The sequence below is a fragment of the Podarcis liolepis genome (assembly GCF_965112155.1).
Source record: "Podarcis liolepis genome assembly, chromosome: 10".
NCBI lineage: Eukaryota > Metazoa > Chordata > Lepidosauria > Squamata > Lacertidae > Podarcis > Podarcis liolepis.
In genome coordinates, this window is record NC_139562.1 from 50,076,137 (window position 1) to 50,088,114 (window position 11,978).

The 11,978-nt window shown below is 42.5% G+C and overlaps 1 protein-coding gene across 24 annotated transcripts in view; it reads right to left on the minus strand.

The window, feature by feature from the left end:
• PPHLN1 (periphilin 1) overlaps nt 1–11,978 on the minus strand; it is a 30,915-nt gene that overhangs the window by 14,147 nt on the left and 4,790 nt on the right. For 9 of the 24 annotated variants that reach the window (XM_083463697.1, XM_083463679.1, XM_083463695.1 and 6 more), the window contains 4 exons: nt 10,024–10,059; nt 9,417–9,482; nt 7,065–7,238; nt 6,316–6,377 (listed from right to left, as the gene is read on the minus strand). In XM_083463697.1, the coding sequence (XP_083319823.1) occupies nt 6,316–6,377; nt 7,065–7,238; nt 9,417–9,482; nt 10,024–10,059 (338 nt within the window). The remainder of the gene's footprint in view (nt 1–6,315; nt 6,378–7,064; nt 7,239–9,416; nt 9,483–10,023; nt 10,060–11,978) is intronic. The other 15 variants (XM_083463689.1, XM_083463692.1, XM_083463685.1 and 12 more) reach the window with 2 other exon arrangements.

Genomic DNA, 11,978 nt, shown 5'->3' on the forward strand with positions numbered 1-11,978 from the left:
TCATGGAATAGACCCAGGGAATACATCCAGACATTGTGACAGTATGCGAAAGATGGAAAGAAAGTGCTGGTTTCCTAAGCACCAAAACCATTTTTGGCACTCACGTGTGCAACACACACACAAAAACTCCTTTCTCTCAAAAGGTTTCAGACGTAAAAACACTTCTCCAAGACTTGTTAAAACTGTTCATCTGATGAGAGAGCAGGCCAATCCGCAGGCCAATAAATCACACAATGGCATTTATTAGCCACCCTTTCCCCGAAGATCCTAATCAGCTCCATCCCAATTTCTTCCTGCTAAGAGCATATAGTACTTTGCTATTACAGAAGTAAATAAAATGCACCTGGAATGAGTGACCCTCATCTGAACTCATGATGTGTTGGCGGGGGGGGGGGGGAGAGATTTTCCTTACGAATGAGAAATATAGTAGTCAAAACTGAGGAAGCTTCACTGTTCACATGAAGCAGCAGAAATGCATCAGGTTTACGGAATCTTAAGTATAACTTCACAGACACTGATTCAAAGTTGGTTTGTATTTATTGATTTGATCCTGTTATCAAGAGAAGCTCAAATGTAATATTTATTCTGTTTGGCCATTGGAGGTCACTACTGCACTTCAAACAATGCCTACCATTTGATCCAGTTTTAAGTTAGAAAAGAGAAAGATTTAAAGTGCATGCCATTTTTCCCCCTTTAAACACTCAAGTCTATGACATTTAATGAAGTGGCAGGTTTTAGGAAATAGATAATGATGTTAAGTCCTTAAAGTTTTGTTGCATTGTTTTGATCACCTGTAAATCCACAAGGCAGAAAAGCAAACAGGGGTATCACTAAAGGAATGGACCTCGGATTAAGTCCAAGAGGGTAATCCATCCAATATAGTCATGGATACAATTATATCTGGAATGAACTTAGAAGCAAAGCAAATCCCCCCACCAATGCAGTTTCTTACAACTAATTTATTCAGATAAGCAATAAAACCTATTAAATGTTTGTCAGATTGTTAAATTTCAATACTGCACTCACCCAAAGGCAGTTTATAATATAAAAATACCAAAATACATAACATTAACAAACGAAAGCAATACTCCCTACAGTTTAAAAGGCCATGTTTACAAATGAAATGATGCTTAATGTCACTTCAGGGTAATTCTAATTAATTCATACCTCTCATACAATTTCAAAATAAAATTTCAACGTAAATGTCAAAAATCTGTAACATTCTAACGAAAATACATGAAACATAATAATAATAATAATAATAATAATAATAATTTATTATTTATACCCCGCCCATCTGGCTGGGCCTCCCCAGCCACTCTGGGCGGCTTCCATAAAAACCAAAAATACAATAAAATATCACACGTTAAAAACTTCCCTAAACAGGGCTGCCTTAAGATGTCTCCTGAATGTCAGGTAGTTGTTTATCGCCTTGACATCTGCTGGAAGGGTGTTCCACAGGGCAGGCGCCACTACCGAGAAGGCCCTCTGCCTGGTTCCCTGTAGCTTTGCTTCTCGCAATGAGGGAACCGCCAGAAGGCCCTCGGCGCTGGACCTCAGCGTCCGGGCAGAATGATGGGGGTGGAGACGCTCCTTCAGGTATACTGGACCGAGGCCGTTTAGGGCTTTAAAGGTCAGCACCAACACTTTGAATTGTGCTCGGAAACGTACTGGGAGCCAATGCAGGTCTTTCAAGACCGGTGTTATATGGTCTCGGCGGCCGCTCCCAGTCACCAGTCTAGCTGCCGCATTCTGGATTAGTTGTAGTTTCCGAGTCACCTTCAAAGGTAGCCCCACGTAGAGTGCATTGCAGTAGTCCAAGCGGGAGATAACCAGAGCATGCACCACTCTGGCGAGACAGTCCGCAGGCAGATAGGGTCTCAGCCTACGTACCAGATGGAGCTGGTAAACAGCTGCCCTGGACACAGATTTGACCTGTGCCTCCATGGACAGCTGTGAGTCCAAAATGACTCCCAGGCTGCGCACCTGGTCCTTCAGGGGCACAGTTACCCCATTCAGGACCAGGGAATCCTCCACACCTGCCCGCCTTCTGTCCCCCAAGAACAGTACTTCTGTCTTGTCAGGATTCAACCTCAATCTGTTAGCCGCCATCCATCCTCCAACCGCCTCCAGACACTCACACAGGACCTTCACCGCCTTCACTGGTTCTGATTTAAAAGAGAGGTAGAGCTGGGTATCATCCGCATACTGATGAACACCCAGCCCAAACCTCCTGATGATCTCTCCCAGCGGCCGCATGTAGATGTTGAAAAGCATGGGGGAGAGGACAGAACCCTGAGGCACCCCACAAGTGAGAGCCCAGGGGTCTGAACACTCATCCCCCACCACCACTTTCTGAACACGGCCCAGGAGGAAGGAGCGGAACCACTGTATAACAGTGCCCCCAGCTCCCAGCCCCTCAAGACGGTCCAGAAGGATGCTATGGTCGATGGTATCGAACGCCGCTGAGAGATCCAGCAGAACTAGGAAACAGCTCTCACCTTTGTCCCTAGCCCGCCGGAGATCATCAACCAGTGCGACCAAGGCAGTTTCAGTCCCATGATGAGGCCTGAATCCCGACTGGAAGGGATCCAAATGGTCCGCTTCTTCCAGGCGTGCCTGGATTTGTTCGGCAACCGCTCGCTCAATCACCTTGCCCAGGAATGGAAGATTTGAGACTGGGCGATAGTTGGCCATCGTGGCCGCATCTAAAGATGGTTTTTTAAGAAGCGGTTTAATAACCGCCTCTTTCAGCGGGTGTGGGAAGGCTCCCTCACGGAGGGAAGCATTCACCACCCCACGAAGCCCATCGCCCAGCCCTTCCCGGCTTGCTTTTATTAGCCAGGATGGGCAAGGATCCAGGAGACAGGTGGTTGGTTTCACTCGTCCAAGCAGCCTGTCCACATCCTCGGAGGTAACAGATTGGAATTGATCCCACTCAACTTGACCAGACAGAACTCTTGCACTCTCCCGCCCCGGCCCTGCTCCCACGGTGGAGTCTACTTCTTCCCGAATCTGAGCGATTTTATCTGCAAAAAACTTTGCAAAATCATTGCAGGAGAACATGTGGCCCGTACTGGGCCCCGATGTTGCAGGTGGTTCCGCTAAATTGTGAACCACCTGAAAAAGTCTCCTGCTGCTGTTTTCTGCAGATGCAATAGAGGCGGTGAAGAAATTCTTCTTCGCCGTCGCTATCGCCACTTGGTAGGCTCGACGTTGAGCTCTAACCTGTGTCCGGTCAGATTCGGAATGAGTTCTCCGCCACCGGCGCTCTAGCCGTCTCAACGATTGTTTCATTGCCCTCAGATCCGTGGAAAACCACGGGGCTGTCCGGGCTCCATGCAATCGGAGAGGGCGCTTCGGAGCCAAACAGTCAATAGCCCTGGTTAACTCCACATTCCAGCGGGCCACCAGGGAATCAGCTGAAAGGCCATCAACATGGGATAAAGCATCCCCTACCACTCTCTGGAAACCATTTGGAAACAAAATCAGGAATCAAAGGTAGCTGGGGAAAATGTTTATATACCAAGAAAGACCACAACATTCTACAGATGTGGAAGCAATAGAAAACTTTTACCATTTTTTTTTAGATTGAAGTAATTAGGAAGGCAGATGAAAGCAGAAATTCGAATTAAACGCTACTGTTATCTGTTATTCTACTGGGAAACCTAAGAGAGAGGGCTTTGAAAAGAAAGAACTATGGTGACAGAAAGAATATACTGGTGGCAGCAATAATTTTAATTCCAAATATTGGGGGGGGGATGGGACGACAGAAGGCACCACCTATAAAAGAAAGGAAACAAGCTAAAACACAGGATTCTAATGCAGAAGAAGGAGGACAACTTGGCATAAGTTTATTAATTATCTGCATAGTAAAACAATATACAAATACTGTTAAAGCTGTTGTGGAGATACTAAAATTGGACACAGAATGAAAAATATTGCTATTACTTTAGAAATCAAAGAGCAGTTTTCATTTAAACACCAATAACTGTTAATATTCTCTAGAATATGTACAATAAATGTTTTTGTTTCTTCTTTTGAGTAAATAGTTCATTTTTTCTGTTTTTTTAAAGCATGATCATGAGCAATGAAAGTTTGTTGTACAGAATGTTCTTATTTAAAATATATATGATATTGATGCATTTTAGTAAAATTATGATCGATATATTTCTTCCTTAATTTTTCAGCAATCCTAACAGCATGCATTTCAACATGGGGCTCACAGGCAGCCACTTCTACCTACCCTCGTGTTATAAAGCATTGTAGACACACACTTTGATGCAGATACTTATATTAAAACTGACAAAACAGAACTGCCCCTCTGTCAGTCAACCACTGCCCTCCACAGGATGAAGTCTGAACTACAAACCAAACACACTTTGACGATCTGCAGATAAAAATAGCATGCCACACTTGCTGAAATCTCTTGGCAAGCTATGAACCTGCCCAATGGCCAAGAGCAACTCTGCCAAGTGCTTTGCTGAAATCCAGATAAATTACATCCACAGCACTCCAATAATCCACTGAGCTAGGAACCCAATAAAATAAGTCCTGGCAGGATTTATTCTTAACAAATTCATGCTGCCATCAACTAATCACTACACTGGGATCAAAATGCTTACAAACTGATTTGTAATTTATTCTAGTATCTTTGGACTTGGAAGTCAATGGTTAGTTAAAGGTAAAGGGACCCCTGACCATTAGGTCCAGTCGTGGCCGACTCTGGGGTTGCGGCGCTCATCTCGCTTTATTGGCTGAGGGAGCCGGCGTACAGCTTCCGGGTCATGTGGCCAGCATGAGTAAGCCGCTTCTGGCGAACCAGAGCAGCACATGGTAACGCCGTTTACCTTCCCGCCAGAGCGGTACCTATTTATCTACTTGCACTCTGACGTGCTTTCGAATTGCTAGGTTGGCAGGAGCTGGGACCGAGCAACAGGAGCTCACCCCGTCGCAGGGATTCGAACTACCAACCTTCTGATCAGCAAGTCCCAGGCTCTGTGGTTTAACCCACAGCGCCACCTGCATCCCCAATGGTTAGTTACCCATTGCCAAAGATGTCTCAAGGACAATAGACAGCAGTCCCGAGAGTACATCTGCACATTTCACTAGAATAACAGAACTGTAGAGTTGGAAAGGACCGTGGGGAGCATCTAGCTTAACCCTCTGCAATGCAGGGATCTGCAGTCGTCCCATATAGGGATCGAACCTGCAACTCTGTTATTATCAGCACCACACTCTAAGCAACTGGGAATCCTAGAACTTGAACTCATTTAAGGCAGATAGGTAGGTATTACCTGACCAACCTTGAACTACAATCCTGATTTCTCACCAGTTCATACCGGCTTATAGGAGATCCCTCCTTCTCTTTGTACCTGTTAATATTTCCTCATCCTTATGAAGAACACAAGAGGAGCTTGCTGGATCAGGCCAATGGCCCATTAGTCCAGCATCCACTTCTCAGATGCCTGTGGGAAACCTGCAAGCACTCCTGTGGCTTCCAGCAATGGATAATCATAGAATGCCATTCCAATAATATCGTTACTGAGCAGAAGAACTGCCGTTTCCTTCCTCTCCCTTTGAACATACCTCTAAAACCCATTTTCATGCTTTTACCAACTCTTGCAGCCATAGGTGGCATGCATAGCTTTCAGAATCAAGGTTCCAGGCAGCATAAGAGCTTATGCGTTCATAGGTCCTAGAGCCCGGTGAATTAGGTGACACGGTAGGTAGGTATTTTACCATGCCATGGCACCCAGGCCATATTGCACCAAACCGGGGGGAGGGGAGTGTTCAATCTTATCTGGTCCTCCCCATCATCCGCTATGCAGAGTCCAATCAAGTACAGTAGCAACAGGAGCAATACAGTTATTTCCCCCAACAGATTAAAAGTTCCCATCCTATCCAAACAAACATTGGATTCAGGTCCCGGAAAGCTCTGTGGCTGGGAAGCAAATATCAAAAATAGCTCTCACTACTCATGCCTGGCACACCAACAATCAAAATAATAAAAAATACTATCAAAGACCCAGAAACATGGATAGAATTCAAAGTATTTAGTGGTAAAGACGTTTCAGGAACTTATAGCGTCATTGCAGAACAGTATGAAAAACTACCACCCTTACTTTAAAGTGCCAATGAGATAGATAGATAGATAGATAGATAGATAGATAGATAGATAGATAGATAGATTTGTAGACCTGGCATTCAAATTGCTAGGCACAAACTGATCTTTAATATCAACAAAATAATTCTAAAAAAATCAGAAGTGTATGCAATTAAAACACAATTATTTTATGTTAAAAACACAGTTACCTATAATCAGGCTGACGGCTAGCAGGATGGTCGTCTCTTTGCCATCTATATCCAGGATCATCCTATAAAAGTGAAATTGTACAATGCAAAATTGAGTATAATGTAAGATACAGTTTGAAGAATTAAAACTTCATCAGTCTTCTACCTTACCTTAAACACAATCCACATAGTAGTAGGGCTCTCAATTTCACCATACCTCTCACAAATATTTGGAGCAGTTCTTTGCTGAGAATCTTTCTCAACAATATATAAAACACTATAGGTCTTTCACAGACACTGAAATTACTAAGTATTATGAAACCAAAATTATTTCCCCCAAAGGGGCAAGGAGCGGAATGCACTGATCAAATGTTAAATCCAGAGATTAGATCTTAATTTGCATGTTGCTGATGAGCTTGTTTCATTAGGCACACAGAATGATAGACTGATGAGACCGAGACAATACTTCTACAACAGTAATAGCCACCCTCCAAACAAGGTGCCCTGGAACTATGAAAATCCATTATAGAAATGAGCAAAAAGGAGGCTAGATTTGATGCACCATTTTAAAGGTACCCTAGTGTGTTACATTTTAGGAAATAGAATCAAAGCATTGTGGTTGCTTTCCTATTGTGATTGCATAACAAGTTTCATGGTGGTTGAGGTGCAAATTCAGGTACCATTTCTTTGAGCAGGTTAATTTAAGATAGAAGCCCCAAAAACCCATCAGGAGCATACAATTTCCAGCGAGGGGCAAAAATTTAACTTACCATTCTGTGTGGTGGTCCACTTCTTCTTTCGTGGGCAAAACCGCGGCCGTCTCCGTAATCTCTATAGCCAACAGGAGCATGACTATATTCATATCTACTGTAGCTTCCTTCCCCAGGTCTCTCTGGAAGTGGTGGTTTCTTGTTCGCAAAGTTGACTTCTCGAGCATAGTCTTCCTAAAAAGGTGATATGGTGTTTTATTTATAAGCCACTTCAGGGGAGTGAGAGCCCACCCAAGGCAACTCACAGGGATTTCCACTTTTTGTCTCTTCCTCACACGCGCATACACATACACACACACACACACACACACACACACCCGATCAGGATAAAGAGTAGTTATGCCAAAATAGCCCAGTTTCTTCCACCATTCTATTAAGATTTTACCACTACTTAATTTACAGTTGCCTTCCCATATTTAGCGCAATGTCTAATTATATCTATCTGCTTGCACAAAGGAAATCCACTGGGACAATAAGACTTCCACTGTCACCTCTTCCCCCTTCTGCCTTCCCAATACAATCCAAAATCTACTCTAGAGGGGTGAAGGACTCTCCAGAGCAGAGCGGATTTTGAGGGCACAGGGGACGTTGTGGGCAGATTTAGGAGAACCTCGCTGCTCATATGATACTGGAACTCACACCCTGAGATCTAAAATTACACACTTCTTCCATTATGTTTCCTTTTCAATAATTCAAAGTTACTATATACTTGTTCTGTTTGTTTAGTTTACTGCCCTTCCTCTGAAGATAAATGAGAACACAAAATAGATAATCAAATCAAATCAAATCAATTACCACCACAAACACATTTAAAAGACCACAGAATGTTAATCAGCTAAAGGCCTGGTTATACAGAAATGTTTTCGCTTGGTGCCTAAAGATATGTAATGAAGGCACCAAGCCTCCCTCCCTGGGGAGAGGATTCCACAAACAGGGAGCCACCACAGGAAAGGCTCGTTCTTGTGTTGCCACCCTCCAGACCTTGCATGGGGGAAGTACACAAAGAAGGACTTCAGATGATGATTGCAAGGTTTGAGTTGGTTCATATAGGGAGAGGCAGTCCTTGAAGTATTGCGGTCTTGATACACTAAAGGTTTTGTAAGTCAAAACCAGCACTTTGAATTGGGCCCGGAAACCGACTGGCAGCCAGTGCAGTGGAGCCAGGTTCAATATAATATGTTCCAACTGACTTGCCCCAATTAGCAGCCTGGTCACCAAATTCTGCACCAGCTGAAGTTTCCAAACAGTTTTAAGAGGCAGCCCTATATATAACACATTGCAGTAATCTAATCTAGAGGTTACAAGAGCACAGACCACAGAAGTTAAAGTTATTCCTGTCCAGATAGGGGTGCAGGTGGCTCACCAGCTGAAGCTGATGGAAGGCACTTCATCCTTTAGAACTGTTCTTCTAAAAGAAGTGCAAAATTCGGCAAACTAATAAAATATATTGGGTTGGATCCAGAATTGTGCTCAGCGAGATTATGCTTGCAGTAGAGGAAGCAGGCAGAGAGAAAACTATCACAAATTTATTTTCCCCTCTGCAAAGTCCTGAAAACCTGCTCTCTTGAACACTGTGCAAAGTAAAATGCTCTCCCCATCTTTCATTCAAAGGTGAGCATCTGCTTGATTCCAATTCCCTCTGCAAACTGAAGAGCTCTTACAGTTTTCAGAGGAGGAAATCTGGACCCAATCCTTTGGTAATACACATTTTCCATTTTTACTGTAAATTATTTTTCTAAGCTTTTCAAAACGAGTATAACTTCTGCCTTAAAGGAAGTTGGGGAATAGAAATCAGAAGACACATGACATCTAATTTTTATATTGATAGCAAAGATAGATATCCATCCACTATTCTGTGTATGGAAAATATTCAGGATTACATAAAGTTGAACTTAGCGATAATTATGTGCATTTCTCGTACAGTGGAACCTTGGTTCCAGAACGGCTTAGTTGCAGAACAAATCGGCTCCTGAAGTGTTCCGGTTTGCGAATGTTTTTAGGAAGCCGAACGTCCAGACACAGCTTCCGCTTGAGTGCAGGAACCTCCTGCAGCCAACTGGAAGCCGTGCCTTGGTTTTCGAACAGTTTCGGGAGTCGAATGGACTCCTGGAATGGATTAAGTTCGAGACCCAAGGTACCACTGTATTGGAAACATAAAACCATTTAAAGGACCAAAAGCAGATCCCTCAAGATCACTTAATAATTATTGAAATGCACTGATCCTTAACTAAAAAATGCTTCTGTAAACTATTACTGTCATCATAGAATGAGTAATTGTTAGTCAAAGAGCAGTTCTGCCTATTTTTACATCCTACTGCTGCTTAGCTATTAAAACAGAAAAGACTGACTGACTAGATATATGTCGTTCAATCTCATCCAATCTCCAGCCCGTTGAAAATGGGAAGAGCACTCTGACTCCTGTAAAAGGAATTAAGAAGCATCACAAACCAGAAGAAAATTCAGTGAGTTTGTATTTTGACCTTTACTTCCTTTGATTTATTTCCCCCTAATGTGTTGCAGTTATATAGTCTCCACAAAATTCCCACTCCAGCTACTGCTGATGGGGCAGCTTCTCTGCCCTTGGGAGCTCTCGGGAATTAGTCTCACTACAGGATCCTTAAGTTTATGTACCCTCCCCTATGTATAAGAAGGAGGGAGAGACTGAAGCCAGAAGCCGCTCTTCCATGTTTCTGAAGCCTTTCTACGCTGCTCACCCCTGGCCAAGTGTCACAACATGCAGATATATTGGACAGTTGCAGAGGAACCATAGTGCCCAGTTCTCCCAGAGTAACGCACCTGACAAAGAAGAGTGCTCAAATGGTAGTTACCAGTTTGCCTTGGTAACGACAAACAGTGCCATTTGTGAAAGCCAGAAAAAAGGTGCACAAAAGTAAAACCACCAAGATTTACCAAAAGCCAGCTTAAAAACTTAAAAAGAATGACAACCTAGTACTAATACCTGGTTTTCTACGCTGTCAAATACTTTCGTCAAACACTGTAAATGAAAGAAATTAGAAAGTTTTCTTTTTTAAAAATCCCATTTGTTATCACTAAGGCTTAAAGGAATTCGTATATTTAGGATATTTCTATACCACATTTTCAACAACAGTTCTCAAAATGGGAATTCTGGGAATTATACCATATAAACAATGATAAAACAGGAAATTGAAGCAACATGTAAATAACTCAATGATTTGGGAGGCATGGGGAACTGAAATGATAATGTAAGCACCAGGCAAACCTTCCTGCAGATGGAATTACGAAGGCAGGGTGCCACAACCAAGAGGTCTTACATCAAATGTTCTTGAACACGGACATCTATAGATGACCTCATGGCATGGACAGATGTGAGAACAGACACTCCTTTGTTCAGCTAGATAAGCCATGTAGGGCGTTAAAAAGGAAGCACCACCACTTTGAATTGTCACTGGAAATGGGCTGGGATTTGCTTAACAATGCCCTTTTTAATTTAATATTAATTTCTTCATAGAAGAAATTCATACTGAACAGTTTTGACATTTTATTCAAGTCTAAGATATAGTATGTCAAAACTGTATCTTGACTAGGGGTAAAACATGCAAATGTTATAAATTTCCATTGCTGCTCCGATTTCTCTCCCTATAAAGGCCAATTCTGATATTACTTTTGATATTACTACTGCAGGAGTCTTTGCACCATCCAGATGTTCAAGTCTGCCATATAAAACTGGCAAGGTTCCTAAACCATCACACAGGTGGTTTTTTTTATCAGACTTCTATTCTTACCTTTGCATCTAAGATATTCTATGTTTTGCTCCCTTGCGTTACATAGCCATTTTACATTTAAGGCATCAGAGAAAACCAACTCAGAAATGGATTGGGTAGTACTGAACTATTTCAGAACTCTATTAATCCAAGATGAGTTCTGCAGCTATGCTAGGCTGTATTTGTCCTCAGGACAGGACTGGTAAAAGCCCTCTGCTTCTGGAAAGGATTTGAGCCTGGGGAGCAAAAGTACTCATGAGTCATTTCATGGAAATCAGTGGGAATTATTTCTGAATGGACTTGCCGAGGATTGGGATGCAAATGTGATTTTAATTTGCTTTTTGAAGAGCCAATATCTACTCTCTGAATTCTTCAGTCCAATATAATAACCATGTTTTCAAAGAGAAAGGTAATATTGATTTTGTAAACTGCTTACAGGATTTCAACTGGCATATAAATTTTGTTAAATAAAAATTGCTTTATGTTTAAGTTTTTACAACTCCCAATAATTCTCTCTCTCTCTCTCTCTCTCACACACACACACACACACGCACACACACACACACAAAACGCAGATATATATAAACTTTGCAATGTTGCCTTTTACTGTCTCAACTGTAAACTTCTCAGTTCACATCCTTTCTTCCAGGTTACAAACGTATCATTAAAAAAAAATGGGGTGTGAAAAAGATTCACAGACCAGCAAATAGCGAGAGGACCTATGCGCAAAGAACGCATGGCTATTATTAGGTGGCAGCTTCACTACCATTTGAAAGTCTCACAATGCCCAACACGGGTATTTGGGAACGAACTTAACAAAAACTCTGTTCTTTGCAATTTAACAAAATCTAGCCACATTTTTAGCACTTTGCCCCCAAAACAATTCATTTTTTAACATCCACCAAAAGGTAGACTGAGGTAGAGAAGGTAAAGTATTCCCCAGTGATCCAATACAGCCCAATAAAGGACATTTTACCTAAAACCTAGCGTCCCCATGTGGTACCCTCAGCCACCTCCCTTGGCGCCTTTCTTTCTTTCTGGGGATTGGCTGCCTCCTGTTTTTGATGGCAAGTTGTGAGAATTAAAAGTCTAAATAAATATTTTGTGGTGCTCGCGATAGTTTCTAAGATTTCCAAATGTGTCCCTGAGCCCTAAAAGGGGGCTCCTGCAT